This window comes from Lepidochelys kempii, chromosome 1, assembly GCF_965140285.1.
Source record: "Lepidochelys kempii isolate rLepKem1 chromosome 1, rLepKem1.hap1, whole genome shotgun sequence".
Taxonomy (NCBI): Eukaryota; Metazoa; Chordata; order Testudines; family Cheloniidae; genus Lepidochelys; species Lepidochelys kempii.
Genome location: NC_136380.1, coordinates 34,984,289 through 35,006,785, shown reverse-complemented (window position 1 = coordinate 35,006,785; position 22,497 = coordinate 34,984,289). Strand labels below are relative to the sequence as shown.

Genomic DNA, 22,497 nt, shown 5'->3' with positions numbered 1-22,497 from the left:
CTTCCCATGTAAACTAGGTCTGCTTGACAGATTCACAAGTGGACTACATGAGTCTTCAGCTGTCCTTCTTTCATCAGTATAGGAGGTACATCTTGGGATGTATATATGGAGTCTTCTGTTTTCTTCTTCCTTCCCTGCATTGTTTTGATTCTGTTGGGAAAGGTCCTCTGAGTGAAGGGTTCTGCAGCAAGGCCAGAAGTGGTCATGCTCTGAATTAGTGTGACCTACTTGGGACGCTCATTCCACAACTAAATCCTCTTCAGCTCATCTCAGGATGATTTGTGTCCAGCCTCTTGTGCCGCATCATTCCAGGGACATGCAGGTGTCTTGGTGGCCCATAGTTGGATATGGGGACCATAGATATAGCTGGACTCTGATTTGATGATGACCTTGAAGGTCAGGATTAAGGCCTCCCACAGACAGCAGAAGAAGACTGGAGGTCTTGGAGGTCATGGAGAAGCAGCCAGCCCCATTCTGAAGAAGCTGGATCCCCTTCTCTGCTTATTCCTGCAGTCCCAGATACAGTGAATTATAGCAATATAGTCTTGTTATCACTGAGGTGTGGTCTCTCTCCAGTCACAAAAGTCTTTTAGTGCCACTAGAATTCTCCCTATGATGATTTTAAACCTGGTTACGAGTCAAAGATGACACTGAGGTTGGGGGAGGATGGAGGAATTATGTACTGTGGTGGAAAGCGAAGTGTGCTGAGAGGAGTTGAGGGGAAAGACATGAACAGGTCTGATTTTGCTGCTGGAAACAGAAGGGTTGTAGTGATACAGTCACAGATGTGACCACAAAGAGACAGATCAGGGGAGGACAGATTAACATGAGAGTCACTGGCCTAGAAATTATTTTTAAAGCAAGAAGATTAAGGCACCCCAGGGTAAGAAAGGGGCAAAATAGGAAGAAGAGGGAGCCAACAATGGAGGCTGGTGAGAGCAACACAGTGTGAAAGAGGAGGAAATGGAACCACCTATGGAGATGCTAATGGAGTGGTCAGAGGCAGGAGAAAAACCGTACAAGCAAAGAGACACAAAAACTCAGAGGAGATAAAGTTGAGGAGGAGGATTTGATTGACTGTGTCAAACTCAACACAAGACTGAGAAAGATGAGGATGGAGAAAAGGCCTGTGGGGCTTGGCCAAGAAAAAGATCATCTGTCACCTTTGTATCTCAGTGAAGCTGAGTGGGCAGCATCCAAGTTGCAGAGGACAGAATAGCAGTAAGTTTTGGAGTAGTCACCGTTGTTAAGGAGCATGGTAATAAAGGGATGGAGAGATGTGCCAAGGCAGCGGGCAGGAAGAATAAAGGGTGCAGGTTTAGGAAAGTTAGTGACATGCTTGAAGGCAGTGGGGACAAGAAGCAGGTGACCAGTTCAGTGTAGGTGTTTTCCTGGCAAGATCTCTACCTGATGGGAAGCATGGGAATTAGGAGGGCTGGGTTTTTGGAGAGTATCAAAGGTGGTGAAGAGGCAGGGGGGTGGGAGTTGTAGGTGTGGCAGTCAGTCACGGAGCGGGGGAGGAGGGAAATATAAAGCTTTTGGCAAGGTGGGTGGAAGAGCTGAAGGAGAGGACAAATAGACAACAGTTGTAGACATCTGTCAGACTTCCACTGGCAACATCATAGTTTTCACCTAAAAATAAATTTGAGTTTTCCCAGCTGCAGAAAGTGTGTACATGGTGACTCTGTTGTTGACTGAACAGAGTGGTGAAGAGTGGGCCCTTTTCCGTCATCATTCCCTGGTGCTTTGACTGCTTAGTTCACATTTGACTCACTTACCGTACAGTGTTGTCTACCTGTTTTCCCACAACAACAATCCTAATTGTGTCAGATTCCTGTTGAAAGTCTTCTTTATTGAGTTAAAGGTAGGGAAGGCATCATGTATGGTGCCTAATGGATTCACACCACTATAAGACTCTGGGACTCTGGGTAAAGGAATGGCAAGAATTCTGGTGCATGATGGTACTGTTTAGCCCTTACTATATACAGCACTTTGCATCATCCAAAGATTAGACAGACATTAATTATGAGCTCAAGTACACTACAATAATAAATAATAGAACGTAGCAACTCTTTAAAGGAATTGGTCAATAAGATGCATTAACAACTTTAGATTTTAAAGAACCAGAGTTCTCTGCTGGTAGCACCTACTGGTTGTGATAGTTAACTAAGAAGTTTATTGTGTATGTGATTTAAAGGTAAAAGAGGGAATGCTTGCTTTTCTAAAAGATTGAGGTAACTTATAGCCACAAGCAGGAAAATAGAAGAAGGGCTAACACACTACCAGGAGTGTATATGATATACATTGGCATCCAAGAAACGTGTATTTATTATTTTTTGCAGAAGTTCCCCGAGGCCTTATTCAGGGTTGAAGTCCACTTTTTTCTGGGTGCTGTACAAAGAAAAAGTCCTCCTCTGCCTCAAAGAATTTACAGATAGAGCCCTGCAAATCCACCTGTATCCGCTTTACATCTGCGGTTAGCCTGGCCATGATAAGAGCCTGGCGGGCAGCTGCGGGGAGCCGTGGCAGGCCCTCCACATGCCCTGGGTGGGGGCCCGAGCAGCCCCCAGACAGCTCCACAGGTCACCATGCAGCAGTGACCGGTGGCGCCAGAACAGGAGGCCTCGCCTGTCCACTTTTCACAGGGGTGAACCCCTCTCCCTTCCCCTCTTCTTCCTACCCGAGGCCCCACCCCCTTTCCCACTGGCCAGGCCAGCATGGATCCCAGCCGGGGAGCTGTGGGGAAGCTGTGGCAGACCCTCCACCTGCCCACAATGCGGGGGGGGGGGGAGGAGGCTGAGTACAGCTCCCAGCTGTGTCCCTTCCCCCCAGGGGGTCCACGACTCCACACTGGCTTCCCACAGCTGCCTGCGCGACTCTCCCCGACCCTGCTCTGGCGGGGGGGGGGGGGAAGGGGGGTGGTGCCTCGGAGTCTCAGCCCGGACACGGTAAGTAGAGCCCTGCAAATCCACAGATATCTGCAGACAACTTTTGCAGATCACGGATCAGATGCAGATACACATTTTTGTATCCATGCAGGGCTCTTTTTTATAGTCATGTTAGTAATGAGACACAACAAAGGGTATAGAACACAAGCATGGGGAGACAAGGGCATTTGTGCATACCAAAGATGCATAAATCTGGATAAATAAATAGCCATTGGAGCAGGGGGATTGGATCTGTGGGGTGGGGTGCTCTAATCACCAAGATGTATAGCAACCTCATGCCTATGTGCACTCTCTCTTTGGCCCAATGACTTGACTCTAATTACTTGGCCACAGTCAAACAGCTGCCACAGAGACTGAGGGAGCCCTACATCAAAATACCCCATAACCCAGTGGTTAGAAGTGGCAGATCCCTGTTCAAATCTATGTGTAAATTTGGGATTTAGATGCCTAAAGTGGCAGCTAGGTGCCTAAATCCTTTTATTAATCTAGCCCTATGTAAATTCTGTACAGAGAAGAGAAGGAACTCCATCTGGCTCCTTAAGGTTACTTCTGCTTGACAGATTTCTGCAGGAGATGACTGGTGAATGTAGACATATGTTGGACCCCCAACCTCCCTTTAAAACCATATTGAAAAACTTGTGAAAAGCCTTCACAGCAGGCTAGGTTATTGATGTCTTTTAAATGAAAACAAGACCTGTATGTCTTTCCAGTCTTGCAGAGAGGTGGGCCTCTGAGGCTCGACTTCCAGTTTTGAATTACACCAACATTATTTATTCCACTACATGTCAATGTTACCTTATAAAGGCTGACACAGACTTCTAGAGTGTTTATCTCAGGCTTGTACTTCAGTATCCATTTCATACTCAGAATTGCTACAAAGTGGTGTGTTGTCATTCTTTGGAATCTAGAAAAACATCTCTGCATGAGGTAAAATGTGGGTATGATGGTTTCCAGAATACATTGTTTAGAGAATAAATTATCACCTTATTTCTCGTAACAGATATAACTCAAAAATACGTATAGCCTTTGATTAAATAATAGTCCATGTTTTGAGAGTCGTTTTAGCTTAGTTTTTTGTGTTTTGTTGTTCTGTTATAGCACAGCTGCAGACAATCGTAAAATCTAACAATTTTTAAAAGCTCTCAGGTCATCTAGTCCATCTTTCTCCAAGTGCAGGAATGGCCTTTATTTATTGTACATTTATTAGTGTTTTGTCCAGTAAAGCTTTAAATATGCCAAGTAGAGATGAAGACACAGACTAATAAATCACACTGTCAGAAAGAATTTTTGCCTTGAAAGCCTTAATTTTCCCTGTTCTAATGTCATCCCATTCCTTGCTATTATACCTCCTTCCATTATAATAAAGAATTCTCTTTTTCTCATTGGTGTTTAAATCCTTCAGATATTGTAGAGTATCTTTGGGTCCCCAACCCCTTAGTTATCTCTTATTCAGGTAATAATGTCCATATTTAGCTTTTTAACTTTGCACATAGATCAGTCCCTACAACCGCCTCACCATTTTTGTTGCTCTTCTCTGAACTCCCAAATTACCCTCCCCACACGATTCCATTGTCTTTCTAGAAGTGAGGTGAGCTGAATCCAAAGATTCAAGTGAGATCGCACCAATTCCGTATAGGGAGACAGTATTGCCTCTGCTTCTGCATATTAAACTCAAAATTACACTGGCCCCTTCTACTGCCAGAAAACACTAGAAACGTATCTAATTTGCTTTCCACTGTCATCTTAGGGAAAGTTTACACTGCATGTGGAGGTGTGTTTGCAGCTTGGGTTAACATACCAATGTTATCTTTAATCTAGCTCGAGTGACAAAAAATAGCAACAAAGACACAACAGCACAGGCTGTAAGAGCATGTCTACACTGCCCCACTATTAGGACTAGAGGGGTGTATTGCAGTAGAGGCACGAACTTAATGGTCCTCTTTGAAGAGGACTACATTAGTATGAACTCTGGACCTTTAAGCTTGTGCCTGCAATGTCCACATAGGGGAGTTACAGTACAGCACCTCGGTGTGCACTGCTATTAACACCCCCTTACTCTAAACTGCAGGGCAGTGTAGACATGCCCTCAGCCCTACAGCTTCCAGGTTTTTCTTTCCCTTGGAATACCTGAGCCTGGAATGTATTAGCTTTCACATTTTCAGGATGAATCTTACTGTGGTATTTCTGACCATCTTTTTAATCTCTCTGTGTCCTCAGTGGTGTTCACAGCTCCTCCGAATGTAATATAATCTGAAAATGTTGTTCTTGTACTTCTTACTCCATTTTCTGGAAATAAATAAGGCTGGTCATAAAATTTACGGCTAAATGAAATCATACCCTATCGTACCCTAGCACTGACGCTTGTGCTACTCCACTAAACACTGCCTCGCGGCTGAATGCTTCGCTCTTTGCCATAACCCTTTGTGAGCCTTCCCTCCTCTGCTTTTGAATCCACATGACAGTGTTTGTAACCAGGCTGAACTGAATTATTTTTGAAATAAGTTTTTATGAGATGCTGTTACAAATGCTCTGTTAGAACAGAGCTATATCACATTTCCTGCTCTCCCTTCAGATCCACTAATTTTATAATTCCAACAAAAACACAATCCAGTTTGTCTGGGCTATATTCTCATTGTCTGTGAGAAGAACTTGGATTGATTAATAATTAAAGCCTTGATCTGGTAAGTCACTCTGCATAGGCACAGGAGTAGGCCCATACAAAAGTCGCCTGCAGGATCAGGGCCTAAAAATGTTGTTGTTGTTTAGAGCTGAGGAGTCCATGTACATGTTGTTATTCAGCGGTATCCAATGTGGATGTGGATGTCTCTCTCTTCTCTGACCTAGGGATGTCCTTGCAAACAAGATTAATTCATCTTAATGGCTTTTGCTTGATGAACTATTTTGAATATATAAAACAGTGCTATATGGGAAGAGAGAAACTGGTTTTCAAGGTCACGTTATTCTGTGCTGCCGGTGCAATAGACTATGGCTGTTGTTCCCAGCTGTAGAAATGCTCATTTTTAATCAGTGCTTGTTTCCCAATGTGTTTCAGTGTATACATGATGAGAAGCATTTCTTGCAATAAGAGTTTCCATATGACTGAAAAACTCAGTACAGCATTTCTCTCTTCTCACACCCTTGACTCCAGGCAAATTGCACATCGCTTTCCCCAACGAGGCCCCACCCTTGCAAACAAACACACACTTCACTTTACTCCTGTGAGTAGTCTCATGTTTGCAGGAGCGGGGCCCTAGTGGAGAAGTGCATGGGTCCTGATTGTTGGATTGACTGCATGTGGGTTCATGTTGCGTCTTGGTGTCAGTAAATTCTACAAAAGCTCTTATGTGGATGTTACTCACTTAGACCCAGATCCACAAAGGATCCATTGATTTCAAAGGAAGTGAAGATCCTAAATACCTTTGTGGATCTGGGCCTTAGTTATTCTCTTTCCACTCTCTGCCATCATCCTGAATGACAGAGTTAATACCACTGATGAGCTGAGTGGACCCATTTAACATCTTGTCCTTTTAAAGGAGAATCTCTGTTTTCTTTTTTAAGTTAAAATAAAACTAACAGTCTCTAGCCCTTTTCCTTGTGAAAATAGTCTTGAAATGTAGGGCCAGATCTTCTGCTGGTATAAATCAGAATAGCTCTGCTGTCTTCACTGGAGCCATGGTAATTTACACCAACTGTCTTGTGTGTTTGTCTTTTGTATGGCAACTTGAAAAGTAACATTAAAGGTCAACATCTGAGCTTACCAGCTGCTCAGTTGCTTCCAGTGACATGAAATGAATAAAGGCTGTCCCTCCAGAGAAGGGTCTTAGAGAGCAGAGGTTCACTAGATGTTGCATGTTTGGATGTCTTCTCCACATTCATATAATGGGCTGTCTTTCATTTCCCATTTGTGTAGGAATTGCAATGCCTATGTGAGGTTCAGATGTGGTTTGCTGTGATCCATGTCTTACGTGTCATCGTGAAGCCAAGTGGTTGTTCTTTAGGATCCATAATCAGGTCTTGGTTCTTGGCCCCACTGTTTTCCCACAGTGTCTGTCACTTGTCTTTTGGTGAAAGTCCTGAAATTTTGACAGCTAACCAGAAGGGGTTCCTGAACTTAAGGCAGGAGTTGGAGATCTTTGTAGATGAGCAAGTCTGGGTTTGTTATATGGTCATATTCTTGTATTGTGTCTGCTTGTCTTTGGAGGGATGGTGGTATGATACGCACAAAGATGGGGAGCCAGACCGTTGGTGTTGACTGCAGCACTCCTGTGACTCTCAGAGCAGTGTTCAATTGCATGTTGATAAGTTTCCAATCTATGCTACCTGCCCATAAGAGCCTGCAATATTCTGTTGCTGAGAAGACAAGGGCCAAGGCTGTCCACAAGGAAAATCTGCTCCCCACCTGATCCTGGTTATTTTGTGAATGTTTTAGGTGCTATCAGAATGGGTAGTGTTATATGCATTTACGGCTGAGTGCTTCCTGTCCTATAAGGGTGCATAATGTAAACAAGGCCCTGCATAATCATTTTACATATGTGAATAACAGTCAGATAGGCAGCGCCTATCCATCATGTTTTAGCTTATGACATCCATTCCCTTTTCTATAAACATGTGAATTCATAAGGAAAAATCAGCATTACTAAACCTCTGAGAAGAAAAGGCACTCAGGTCAGGTAATGCAAGGCAGCAAAAAATAGGACACTCCACTCCCCGTACATGTAATTTATCTCCATCACAAATGTGTGAAAGTAAACTGTCTGCCTTCTCACCTTAGCAGTAGCTTTTAGTGCTTGCACTGCTGGCTCAGTGCTGGTTCAAGTACATTTTCCAGGTGCATTAAGAAATAGATTAAAAACATGGAAATTTCTTATATTGCTAACTCCGTGATATCCAGGGGCTAGCACAAATGTGGGCTTTCTGCTTCGGCAGTGCCTATTTACTAGAGGTTCTCAGCCTGAACAAAGAAGGGCGTGGGGAAGGTAAGTTACATTAAAACAAATCAAAGTTAAAAACAAAAATGACCAGCTACAGCCTGAATGTAGTTAAAAAAACACAGGTGCTCAGTAAAAACTCAAAACTTAGGGCCAGGTAGTGAAAGGTTGCTGCCTGAAGATGCAGAGAGCCGCCTCCTCCCCATGTTCCCTTCCTTTAGTCTCCATGCAGGGACAGCCACAATGGCAGACCTTGCACTCACCTGAGCACAGTGACTGCTTCTCTCCAGCACAGCCATGGGAGATGGATGGAGACAGAGATGTGACCCCACCCACCCCTGCACCACAAAGGGGAGGGCATGCTACCGCCCCTTAAGGGGTGTGGAATAACAGCTGTGCTCCCGCAGTGTGCCTGGTTGCTCTGTGAGATACAGTACCTAAGAGCCATAATGCTTCTTAGAGCTCCTCATTAGACAATATGGTATCCCTAGTGCTGCAGAGAGCAGAGCTATCACCTCCCTGGTCTATGATGTGGTATCTGTGTGTATGCAGTGGCTTTTTGTGCCACTGTATCACACTGCAAACTAGCATCAAGTTTTTCCTTTGTTATTACCCCCAGCCTTTGTTTGGCATTAGTTCTTTGAATTTCCCCCTACCATTGAGTACAGTTTCTGGTTCTGATTCTTTTTTCTCCATTTACATTTTTTTAAATGGAACCTTGTAAACAAATTTGAAAAGGATAGAGACAAATGTTGTTTCTATGTCATCTGTATCAGTTATAGGAATCTTAAGTGTTACTTGTAACAATAGTAGGTAAAAACCAGAAGTTTGAAAAGTTTTAACATGAGTAATAATTTGTGGAAACACATAAAACTGGTGCTGAAAACTAAGTTGCTTTTTTCTCTTCTCTAATTATTAGGCTGATGTCAGGTTAAAATAATCCAAATAAGCAATATTCTTCACTGTTTGCACTAAATCAGCAGCTTTTGATCCCATTAGTAAACTAAAAAGCTGGCAGAAGATGATGCTTGTATTCTGCAAAATTGTGATTCTTGGGGGTTTTGGTGGTTGTTGTTTTTTCTATTGTTATTATCATAGAAAGTTTATATAGCATTTTTAGTCATCCTTAAAAGGGCCACATCTCCCAGTCAAAGTGGTAGGGTGAACAAAGTGTTTTGCTTTGCATTATCCCTCTGAACATGACACATGCTTCTGAGGCATGTTTACTGCAAAATTAAATGGAATCTCTTGGGACTCAAAACAAATGGAACCTTCAAAAGAAATCAATAGCTGGGGTTGCGGTTGGAGCAGCTAATGTCCCTCAGCAGTATATTTTTACATTGTATCCCAGCATTAGAGCTAAATCTGCTTAGATTCAATTAAAGCATTTTCCCCACCTTGTGTTTCATCCAAATCTCAGCTCAGCATTTACTGAGTACATCAGAGCACTTAATAAATCATCCTAATGAGAAAACAGAGAATTTGGAATATTAAATATACATATCTTATATTTGTAAGTGATTTTTATGTTTTATTTTCCACAGTATGTGGAATGTGCTTAAATTTCCTAGAAACAAGGGTGCAGGAATAATAATCTTGTTTCCTTTAATTTTTTCCCCTGCGTAACCCTAATTACAGGACCACTCAGTACGGGCACACTTTGGAATGAGTCACACCAAGGGTAATACTAGCTTAACTACACACGCTGTCATTGCTTTCTGTTAATTTGAAGGACTTCTTTGCCCACCTGGGCACTGTTGGGCTAGTAAATTGTCAACTGTTTGTTGTGGGCGGGTTGGGGAGGGGACTCCAATTTTGCTCAGGGCAGCTTCTCCTATTACCGAGGAAGCTGCCTCCAAACACTGTCAGTCAGCATAACAGAAGTTCACCAGAGACCTCTCAATGGCATTGGATTCTGCATTAAGAATGAGATTCCGACTCCTGGGGTCAGTGTGTTCAAGCAGGGAGAATTGGTGTTACAAAGCCACCTTCTCCACCACCGTTAGTACACAGCTTTGAACTCCTGCAGCAGAACTCATGCCCGTAAGCATCCATTCATCACAGAGCCCAGTATAGTGCTGAAATCTGCATCTCAGTTAAAAATGACCTCAGAGTGACAGCTGAATATTTACATTTAATGCTGTTGATTTACATTTTTTTCACAGTCATTTAACTTGGTGGCATGCACCCGAGTGCTTGATATTAGCAAACTGACCCTTATAGACCCAGGGCTGAGGATGGACATATTTTATAAATTGAACATAATTAAACCTAATGCAACAGTTTGTACATCATACCACTAAAGATTCTTGTGCCTCTCACATCGCTACATGCATCAGATGGGGAAGCTCAACAGCAGCTTAATGTTAGCTGGCATCTTGTTTTTCAAAGGCAGAGCTGTTGCCTTATATGGGATAAAATGTTATCCTGCTTTTAAGATGGTTCATTTAAATGTCAAGTGTTATGTGTCTTGGGCTTTCTTATAACATACCTATACCCTTCACCCCATCGCCATTATTCCAATAACAGGGGAATGAATAAGAGGAGTATTGACTAGTCTAGCCCAGTATCCTGTTTTCTGACAGTGGCCAATGCCCAGGAGCCCCAGAGGGAATGAACAGAACAGGTAATCATCAAGTGATCCATCCCCTGTCACCCATTCCCAGCTTCTGGCAAACAGAAGCTAGGGACACCATTCCTGCCCATCCTAGCTAATAGCCATTGAGACACATCAAATAGACACATCAAGCTGAGATTGACTTAAATCATAATTATAGTTGAAAACTTTAGTCTTCTTCTATAGAGTTTGGAATCTCAGACTTACTATTCTATTATAAAAAGTGAGTATGTCAGCACTGATCAGAAGTGATTCTGTAGGTCATTTCACACATGTATTAACATAGCCAGAATTGATTATAGGATCTATTCGACATTGGTGAGGCCTCATCTGGAGTACTGTGTCCAGTTTTGGGCCCCACACTTCAAGAAGGATGTGGATAAATTGGAGAGAGTCCAGCGAAGGGCAACAAAAATGATTAGGGGACTGGAACACATGACGTATGAGGAGAGGCTGAGGGAGCTGGGATTGTTTAGCCTGCAGAAGAGAAGAATGAGGGGGGATTTGATAGCTGCTTTCAACTACCTGAAAGGGGGTTCCAAAGAGGATGGCTCTAGACTGTTCTCAATGGTAGCAGATGACAGAACGAGGAGTAATGGTCTCAAGTTGCAGTGGGGGAGGTTTAGATTGGATATTAGGAAAAACTTTTTCACTAAGAGGGTGGTGAAACACTGGAATGAGTTACCTAGGGAGGTGGTAGAATCTCCTTCCTTAGAGGTTTTTAAGGTCAGGCTTGACAAAGCCCTGGCTGGGATGATTTAACTGGGAATTGGTCCTGCTTTGAGCAGGGGGTTGGACTAGATGACCTTCTGGGGTCCCTTCCAACCCTGATATTCTGTGATTCTATGATTCTATGATTCTAGCTACTGATATCTAGTGGCAGCTGGGCTTCAGGAACTCAATGTATGTCGGTCTTAAAGGGCAAGATTAATAATATCAGATTTGGGGTCAGGTACTTCTTGGTAAATTCTGTAGGGTTTTAGAGTATTTTCTGTAGAATTGTATTGGGTTCATCCTTGTTAAATTCTATAGGACTTTTCCACAGGGTCTCTACTAACACTGCCAATCTTGAGGTACCAACTCCGTAATGCTAACCCACTGTTTTTCTCTATCCATGAGGGCAATCAATGAAAGGAAGTCCTCATATCCCCTTCCTGCCTTTCAAATGTTTACTGCTTATTTTTATTGCTGCTGTTCTAATGAGTGCAGGAATATCTGGAAATGAACCTATCAACCCTCCTTATCAATAACCTTCTTTCTACATTTATAAGACACTCAAGAGTGCTCATTCAATCAGATTGATTGATTAGCCATGCATTATGATATTTTCTTTCGACAGATACATTATCTAATGGAAGGGAGCATCCAGTGGAAGATACCATTATACTTTTAAGGGGGTGATAAAAAGGGGTTTTTTTTAAATGTACCGCTAACTTTAATGGCCTGATCCAAAGTGCAATGATAGCAGTGGGCTTTGTATTAGGCCCTAAATCTGTAATTTGATTCCCAAATTCTGGGAAACCTTCTGGAAATCAGGTAGTAGGTACATCCATTCTGTTACTTACTCATGGAGATGATTTGCAGCTGCAGAATGGCAGGTCCGGTTTTATCATCCAAGTTGAGGCTTGTTTGAAAATGTGGGCAAGCAGCAAACTCAATCATAAATTCATGGAGTTTGAGGCCAGAGAGACTTGTGATAATTTATTCTGTCCTCCTGCAAAACACAAGTTATGGAATTTCGCCCAGGGATTCCTGCATCAAGTCTATAACTTGTGGTTTAACTAGAGCATATAATTGAAGAAAGGTATCCAAACTATGATTTGAAGATTGCAAGCAATGAAGAATTTACCATATTCCTTGGTAATCTGTAATCTGTTTCAGTGGTTAATTATCCTCACTGTTAAAATATGTACTTTATTTCCCATTTGAACTTTGCTGACTTCAGTTTACAGCCACTTTCTATGCATTTGTAAGCTAAAGAGCCTTCTAGTATCAGATGTCCCCTTGTGTAGACAATTATGGCTCATGATCAAGTCACCGCTTAACCTTCCCCTAAGAGTCACAGAGTCATAGTATTTCAGGCCAGAAGGGACCACCAGATCATCTAATCTGACCTCCTATACGTCTCAGGCCACCAACACCACGCATCCCCCACACACTGATCCCAACAATTGAAATTACAGCCCACAGAATACTAGGTATTACAGCCCACAGAATACTGATCTATTATGTGCCACAGGCAGAGAATAGGAGGGACCGAGGTTTACCAATGCCCAACAGTGACCTCCTTTAGTTTTACATTGCAAGGCATGATTTCCAGATGACAAACTATTCTTGTAGCTCTTCTCTGAACCTTCCCTGATTTTTCAGCATCTTGTTTATCGTGTGGCTACCAGAACAGGACAGAGTAGTAGTCTCTTCCCTGCTGTATACAGAGGTAATACAGCTTCTCTGTTCCTACTCAATATCTTATTTTATGGAAGTCAACATCCTTAGACACCCCTAGAAGAGCTATTAATAAATACAGCAGGGATTAGAAAGTGAAAACACACTATGTGATGAATTGAAATTATGGTAAGTGCTCAAATTTACAGGCAGCTTCTAATTTATGCCTGTGTCATTTCTATTCATCTTCAAAACCAAAGTTGCTGTATGCTACAATACTTCCTGAAAAATTATCATGAAACAGCCCAAGTGCACAAGTGTGAGTATTTATCACAGTATTTCTTTAATGGAGTTGTAGCTTTTCTAATGCTTCTTGCTTGATATAACACTGTTCTTTCCATTTTTGTATTATTTTACTAAAATACCTGTCACTTTATTATATGATGATTACTGGGTTCACTTTTCTGTAAGCATATCAGCACTGATGCCAATTATGGGGGAGGGGAGAGAAGGGGGAAATAAAACCTAGTCTCGCCACAATTTGTGCCTGGAATATTAATGTTTAGTAGGGTAACTTCTATTGTGAGAATCTGGCTGCAGGAAGTTCTTCCATAATCTGATCCAATCTGTCTGTAAACAGGTAATATTCCCACCTTACATTTACTTCCTTGCCTTTATTCACTTAAATATTAACAGAACTTAAAATATTTTTCCTTATGGTTTGCTGTTTCAAGGGTTTTCCATGTAGGGCCTCCTCTGTCCCAATCCCTACTTCTGTATGTCATAGTAAGATGTTCCAACTACTTTTATGCTCCTAGACTAGAACTGATTGGACATTCCTTTTCTAATCTCTGATGAGTCAGAAAAATCATCTCTGACATCAGGATAATTCTACGCAGTCCATTTTATGATGTGTCTAAGACATTTATCACTCTGGCACCTGAGCACAAATAGGGCTCAACTTTTTCTGCTTCTCCATATACCTGACTTCGTTTTTTCCTTTTTTTTTTCCTTTTCTTTTCTCTCTTCCTCTGCCCTCTCACTTAGAATGACCATGGGAGGCGATGACTCTTCTGGGAGAGGGGATTATTAGAGAGGTGGGTCTTATGTTTAGCTATGTCAGGCTCAGGCTCTCCAAGATCTTCTGGTCCTTCCACCCCTGGGATATTTTCCCTGTACCTTGATCCTGAGAGTATCACCCTGGGTTTTACTGGCTGTATCATATCTGTGGAATGTGATCATCTTGGTGGTTTGTGGAAGGATAGGCAACTTTTGACTGAGGCTGGTCAAGTCCATTCGGGGCCCTGAAGATTGGGAGTAGGAGCTTTAATTCAATCAGAAAGGTCCAAATTTTTACCTCCCTATTTTTCCAATATTAAGTACAAATATAGTTTGGGTTTTTTTTAAACAAATGTTTGTTTATTGTTGCTTGAAAATAATGTCTGCAAAATAGCCAGAAGCCTAGTACTCATGTGCAAACCCTACAAAAGCAAACCAGCATGAGCTCATCGGATAGTATGTAGTACCTAAATGTGATACCTAAACATATCTCTCAGATGTCCATGGGATGTTATGAATACAGAAGGCAAAGGAGAAAAGAAACTACTTTGATGTCATTCCTTTAAATAATGGGGAGCTGGAGCCAATAGATTATAATTAACTCAAACCTGTGTTTGGGTTGAAAGCTCTTTAGAAGCCAGGAATGGCTGCAGGTGCTTTAAGGAGTGGTGGAACAAAGCCATCTAGCAATGAATGGTTTATACTGTGTTTTAGTAGATGAAGTATAATCACCAAAACAAAATGTGCAGTCAGTGAGATCCAAGAAACAGGTGGTGCACCTAATCATCTCAATAGCTTGGCAACAGCTATCTCAAAAAAATCACCGTTTCCTTATCTCTAATATTAGGTAACATAAGAGAGTAGAGTCATTTCAAGCATAAGAAGGTATCATGTCTGTAGTCTCTTCTGAACAGTTGAGAATACAAATTGTCCCTGTGTTAATTTAATGCTTCAGAACTCAATGCCACTTCTCTTGGGAGTACAGAAGGGTAATTAATGACAGAGGCGGGAGTTGGTTGCAAAGTTCTGAAACTGACAAATGTTATCAGGGGATCTGTGGGCCTGTTGAATTAGTTCCTAGGTAACATCAAAGTGAGATTATTAACTCGAGCTGGATGAACAATTTCAAAGTAATTTGGCAAATGTCGTCCTTTTTCCTGTGTTATTTGTGAACTGATTATAGCATTTGCTGTTTACAACAATAGATACATAATTTGTGCAAATAAATTGTCTGTGGATTGTTTGCAAATTGTCCACTTTAAATATTCATAGTTGGATATCTACAATTTCATTTGCCACCTAAATGACATTGTATAGTTTGTGTTCTCCAATTGGATAACCTAAAATTTATAACCCAGAAGGTACCTAAAGAAATCATTGTGGTTTTGATGATCTCAGGTAGAGGGTGAACTGAGGGAAAGAAGCACTTCAGGAAGAGAGGAAGAGAGAGTGAAAGCTTTGAATAAGCAAGCTTGTGAATTTTTGGACATTTAATATTTTTACTGTGCTCTTTAGCAAAATGTAGAGTATTATATTTAGCTATGCATGTGGACTCCGGATTTGAAAATAGCTAGGTTCCTTCCTGACTGTGGAAGAGAGAAAGCTATGACAGATTTATTAATGGTCTAGCAGGCTTTACGTTCAATTGTCTCCTGTCACATTCATGCCACGTTATTGTGTGTGTGTGTGCACCTGTGTGAGCCTACTTGCAATTGAAGTCAATATAGCAACGCTGATTTAAACCAGAGAAGAATCTGGTCCTCCAGTATCACCCTGTATTGACTACCAAATTAAAAAAAATTGTAGGGCAGAGGTCCCCAACCTTTCTGTGGGAATAGCACATTCCTATTCCGAAAAGACTGTGGTGGGCTCCAGACACCCCTCTGCCTAAATGCCGCCGAGAAACGGCAACGCTTCTCGGAAGCATTTCAGCGGGCGGTTCTCTGATGGCCGTGCTCAGCGGTGGCATTTCAGCAGCGCAGCATCCTGTGAGCGCATACAACTGTCCCGGCGGGCGCCATTGCGCCCGCGGGCACCACATTGGGGACCCCTGTTGTAGGGCATATTTTCAATTGGTGTAAATTGGTATCGCTGAGGATCTGGCCTGCAGTTTAAATGCATTTATCATGAAGTTCTGTTATTAGGACTGATTTATATACTTTGCACAAGCTGAATATCAGGCTGTGTTTGTGTTTCAAAATCTTTATATAGATTCATAGATTCTAGAGATCCATAGATTCTAATGCCAGAAGGGACCACTGTGATCATCTCGTTTGACCTCTGTACAGCACTATAGACCACAGAGCTTCCCTCAAATAATTCCTAGAGCATATCTTTAGCAAAACATCGAATTATGATTTTAAAATTGTCAGTGATGGAGAACCACCATGATCCTTAGTAAATGGTTGCAATAGTTAATTACTTTCACTGTTAAAAATGTATACCAGCCTCAATTTGAATAGTTTCAGCTTTGCCATTGGATTGTGTTATACCTTTCTCTGCTAGACTAAAGAGCCCATTTTTAAATATTTGATCTCCATTTAAATACTTAGACTATAATCAAGTCACCCCTTAACCTTTTCTTTGTTAAGCAAAATAGATTGAGCTCCTGGAATTTATCACTATAAGGCAGGTTTTCTAATGCTTTATCATTCTCGTGGCTCTTCTCTGAACTCTCTCCAGAGGGTTCCAATTTATCAAAGGCTAATGCATCGAAAGATCACATTCACTCTTTTGGCCACAGCATCACATTGGGAGCTCATGTTCAGCTGATTATCTACCACAACCCCCAAACCTTTTTCAGAGTCACTGCTTCCCAGGAAATAGTTCCTCATCATGCAAGTATGGCCTACATTCTTTGTTCCAAGAGGTATACATTTACATTTAGCCATATTAAAATGCATATTGCTTGCTCGCACATAGTTTACCAACCAATCCAGATTGCTCTGAATCAGAGACCTGGCCTCTTCAATTATTTTGCTCGGGACCAATGTCAGGCTGACTGGCCTACAATTACCTTGGTCACCCTGTTTACCCTTTTAAAAAATTGGCACAATTTTCTGTCCTTCAGACAACTTTCGTCCAGTCTTCTGGAACTTCTCCAGTGCTCCAAGATTTATTGAATATTGACATTATACAACCTTCATTTCTTGGTCTTTTAATGCTTCTAGTTGGAATAAATAATTTTTTAACTGGAAATGGACAGGACTGTCATGGAGCCAAATAATTCCTCAGTGTTATTAGATTTGTTTCAAACTGGCCTGTCCACCATTAAATAATTGTTTCCTATTACTGTGCAGACGTCCAGGCTATATTCCATCTGGAAGTGCCTTTTTTTTTTTTTTTTGGTGATAATGGTATTTCTAATATAAATGGCTTGTTCCCATAATGTTTGAAACAAGTATTGTTATCATTATTACTATTATTTAATATTTATATTACAATAGCACCTAAAGTCCTTAATCCCATTTTGCTAGGGGCTGTACAAACATAGAATACATAACTATCCCTGCCCCAAGAGCGAATTCATAAGGGATGGAGAAGAAAAGCAGAGATCTCTTCTATGGAAGAGGTTTCAAAAGGATGAAGGACACAGAACACTGAGACAGTGTTTAAGGTCTGGTAGTTAACTTTAGGACATTGCCATGACTATGATTTTTCCTATGGGTTTTTCCCCTTTAGGATGATTTCCAGCCTGCAGCATCAGAAACCAACTGGGAGTCAGTCACAAGCTCTGTCTCAGTAAGTAGCTTGTTACTATTTTGCCCATGAAAGGATTGGTAGAATGGCTTTCAGTCCGATGTAAATGCATCTGCACAGGGGAATCACTGCTTGACCTGTAAGCAGGAGATTAACTGAGACGTGTTCTTCAAACTCATTCTAGACTGTCAATAATTTTTAGGGAGCAGAGGGTGGAAGGCAAGAAATGTCAGCAGCTATTTTAACCACATAGGATGGCCAGTGCGTAAATACTTAGCACTTTCAAACTGAATCTTCCCAACAAAAGAATTCCTTTACATTTTGAGCTATAAAGTGTCTTGGTCTAAACACATGAGCATATTTTGCAATAATTAGCATTAAAGGCAAGCCGGTAGGAGAATGGATTAACTTTTTTGAATGTTCATTATTGAAGATTTTTTGTATCACCAGCAATTTAAATTAAATCTTAATTCGACACTTCATTTCATGTAACTAAATATGACTTTTTAAAAAAGAAAACCCAATTAAAAATCTCCCCATTCCTTCACTTTACTTGATTTATGTCACAGACAAAAAATCAGCTCCTGGCAGCATTTTTAGGCAAAACTTAGGGTGCGTCTACCACTGCAATTAAACATCCACGGATAGCCCAGGTTAGCTGACTGAGGTTTGCGGTGCTCCAGCTGGGGGGCTGTTCAATTGCAATGTAGACATTCGGGCTCAGGCTGGAGCCCGAGCTCTGAAACCCTCTCGAACGCAGATGTTTAATTGCCATGTAAACATACTCTTAGACTCTGGGACCACACCATGTGGGAGAGTAATGCAGGCATCAAACTTGGTAATGGTACAGTCCCTCTGCCATATGTTGCGTTGTCCAGTCCCACACTCTCTGTGTGTATTCACTTGACAACTCCTTTTATATAACAAGTAGCAAGACAGATAGTGATCGGAGTGGAACTGACCTGTTAGGTCAAAGCTTGGAACACACTGGATGATGATGAAACTGTTACAATACTTATCCTTCACAGTAAAATGCTTTGAGATCCTTGGATTAAATCTGCTGTATGAGTCCTAATTCTGAGTAATAGTATTATCAAGGGTCTGGCTCTAGTAAACATATTAGAGGTTACCATGCAGAGGATATTAGGCTGGTATTTGGTAAATCATGTTCTCCTTCTATGATCACTCTTTTTCCTCCTCCTAACATGTTTAGTTTTGTTTTTTAAAAAAAAGCTTTGTGCATTTTTATCGGACACAATATGTCATTTGAAAAAATGGGAAATTGTCTTTGAAAATGGAAGAGAAAAGCTCCCTCATCAGGTAGCTGTGATCCTAAGATCAAATTACACTGAAAACATTGTCACAGTGATTGCCCTCACCATAGTAAAGTGCCAAAGATGTAAAATAATAATCAACAGCCCTTTTCCTCTGGAAAGCCCTTCACCAGATTGTTATTTCTATTTGTTGTATTTGCTTATGTGGCCCTTAACACCATAGTATCAGAGCACTTCAGAATTATTATAACTGTTTATCATCTCAGCACTCCTATGGGGTAGGGAAGCATTATCCCCATTTTACAGATGGGAAGCCTGTGGCTGAGCCAGAAGCTGAGCCCAGGTCTCTTGGTCCAGTTCAGTGCCACAGCTACTAGACACTCGTTCCTTCCCCACAGAGCACACCACAGTTAGGCAATAAGAATCAATAACCTTATTTCATAGCTAGGGAAACGGAGGCGGAGAAGATGAGCAATTTGCCCATGACCACAGAGTCAGGGCGAGACCTCAGGGATGCCTAATTCTTCAGCATAAAGAGGTTCACAATTCTACTGTGCATCTTCAGTCAGCATGGTAGGGCAGAACTTTAACCTGTCAATCATGGGCATAGTTATACTTTGCTCCTACCAGCCTAAAGACCCACTGTAAGATCTTGCAAGAAAAAAAAAACATTTGGGCAAGCACATATGCATTTTCCTGTTCCCAGGTTTGAGCTCAAATCACTGAACCACACTTCATGCTTTTCCTCATGAGGTTTAGAGCAGCACATCCGCCATCTACCTCTAGCCTAAAGTGCTGGAGCCCATGAATAACCCCAGAATGAGATCTTTCCCCCAGCAGAGCCATTATGTCCAGTCCCCATGTCTTGTGGTTTAGTATATCATGATACAATACATGAAATACAGAAAGATTTCATCATCACTAATAAAATAGCAAGTATCAGAGGGGTAGCCATGTTAGTCTGGATCTGTAAAAGCGGCAAAGAGTCCTGTGGCACCTTATAGACGCATTGGACCATAAGCTTTCATGGGTGAATACCCATTTCGTCGGATGCATTTGATAGAATAGCAATGAATCATAATGGAGACCAAATGAACTAATGGTCTGGTTCGGATTAGAAAAGAGCTGCCAGTGTGTCTTATGAAACTCACAATATGTTTCAGAGTAGCAGCCATGTTAGTCTGTATCCGCAAAAAGAACAGGAGTAGTTGTGGCACCTTAGAGACTAACAAATTTATTAGAGCATAAGCTTTCGTGGGCCACAGGCCACTTCATCGGATGCATAGAATGGAACATATAGTAAGAAGATATATATATACATACAGAGAAGGTAGAAGTTGCCATACAAACTGTGAGAGACTAATTAGTTAAGATGAGCTATTATCAGCAGGAGAAAAAAACTTCCAACGTATCTGTATGTATATATATATATCTTCTTACTATATATATTCCATTCTATGCATCTGATGAAGTGGGCTGTAGCCCACGAAAGCTTATGCACTAATAAATTTGTTAGTCTCTAAGGTGCCACAAGTACTCCTGTTCTTTTCACAATATGTTGACTGTTTAAGTAACTAACAAGAAGGATAACTCTGAGCCCCCCCCTCACATTGTAATGTTCTTCTATGTCCTCTCTCAGTCACAGAAGCCAGATGGCACAAGCTTTTCATAAATCTAATAATTAGCTCTTGGCAGGACAAAACAGAGGCAGCTTTAAAGTTACTTTTGGGTCTGTCACATGATATAGCTGCCAATAGGTTATCTGAGCTACAATAATTCCTCTGCGTTGCCTATTGCTCTGAGAAAGTTGGGCTTTTTGTGTATGTGTGAACTGAGTTGAACTCCTTATAAAGTCCTGAGTAGAGATTTTAAAACCCAAGAAAGTGTGAATTCCCCCTGCTTTTATTGGTTTGACAGATCCTGCAAATCCACAATCTGACCTGCAAGGCTCTCACAAAATGTAAGAAAATGTATGGCTAAACACATACAAACAGCACAATTCTCATCTAAATCTCGTACGTGTGCCTTTCTGAATAGAGCCCCTGACCTTTTTGCATAAAAAGTACTGGCTGCTCCTACTTGAGCTAAGGGATATAGTCTATTAATTCCATTAGCAGTCCATTAAGTCCATGAGAGTGTCTATATCCACTTTGCGGACCAGCCTCTAGAGGACAACAAGATCATATATACTTGAGTAGGTTTGATGTTCCTCCAGTGGAAGGCATGGGAATAGAAGGCAGTCGATTTGCAATTCTGCTACTTATGCCGCACCCTCACGTCTTTCTCCCTATCCCCCTTCCCTTTGTTCTTTGATGGGAATTTAGGAACTGATTTTCTCTTTTGCTATAATTACAAACCAGTCACTAGCCTCACTGATTTCTCTGTATAGTGGGTTCCTAGTGATAATTTAGTGTGTTTCTTTTTTTACCATAAAAGATTATGTAAGCACTGTACATGACGACTGTGATTAGAACACCGAATTTCATATAGCATTGTTTTATGTAGCAGCACTTTATTCAGCTTACTGATGTGAGATATTTTGTTCTCATGGGGGTCCGATTCCCATCTTTTTGGCAATGTTTTTATTCCAAGGCACTTAGAAGTCAATAGAGGTTCTTTGCTGCGTGTCTTCCTTTTAATGAGTCATGAATTTTTAGAGCCGTCTGCATTGTGCCTCATTTAACACTGGATTGTAGAAGGGTTATGAAAGTGGGCCCACTGAAACTTATTTGTGATGGGTTCTGTGTTAAAGGCTTAATAATTTCCAGGCCAATACTGTTTAAAAAAGATCCTTTATTTCACATGTATGTGAAAAGACAGACGTTAGTAACACAACCCCCATTCTCATCTCCCCATGTAGTTATGATAATTAGCAAACTGCAGTCTTCTTTTCATGTCAGCACTGTATTATGATATTTTTATTTTTTCTTTCTCGTGTCAGATAATCTGGAAGGTCCATATTTGTAGCAAATTATATACAGTAAAATATCAAGGACTCTAAAGACTATGGCAACATTTTCTGGTGAAGACAAAGTTATATTTAAGTAGACTGGATTTTTAGTAAAACTAAACAGTTTTACTCAGGTTAATAGGCCACTGAGTCCAGTGGGACTACTCACCGGAGCAGTGCAACTTGCATAGATTTATAGAGTTACACGTGGAAGCATTTGCAGGATCAGGCTAAAATCGACCTTCTGGTGGGGAATTCAAGTGCTGTATGTCTCTGTGGGTATGTCTGTGCTGTAATCGTGGGATGTGATTGTAGCTTGAGTAGACATACCTGAGCTAGCTTGGATACTAGAGCTGTGAAGCCATGGCAATGCCGGTTTTATTCAATATCTTCATAAATGATCTGGAGGATGGTGTGGATTGCACTCTCAGCAAATTTGCGGATGATACTAAACTGGGAGGAGTGGTAGATACGCTGGAGGGGAGGGATAGGATACAGAAGGACCTAGACCAATTGGAAGATTGGGCCAAAAGGAATCTGATGAGGTTCAATAAGGATAAGTGCAGGGTCCTGCACTTAGGACGGAAGAACCCAATGCACAGCTACAGACTAGGGACCGAATGGCTAGGCAGCAGTT

The 22,497-nt window shown here is 41.4% G+C and overlaps 1 protein-coding gene across 3 annotated transcripts in view; it reads left to right on the top strand.

Annotated features, from left to right (window-relative positions):
* Window positions 1-22,497, top strand: part of PDGFD (platelet derived growth factor D) — a 187,721-nt gene that overhangs the window by 125,783 nt on the left and 39,441 nt on the right. For 2 of the 3 annotated variants that reach the window (XM_073338478.2, XM_073338469.2), the window contains exon 4: window positions 17,619-17,678. The exons of the other annotated variant lie outside the window; for it this stretch is intronic. In XM_073338478.2, coding sequence (XP_073194579.2) covers window positions 17,619-17,678 — 60 coding nt within the window. The remainder of the gene's footprint in view (window positions 1-17,618; window positions 17,679-22,497) is intronic. 3 annotated transcript variants of the gene reach the window in all.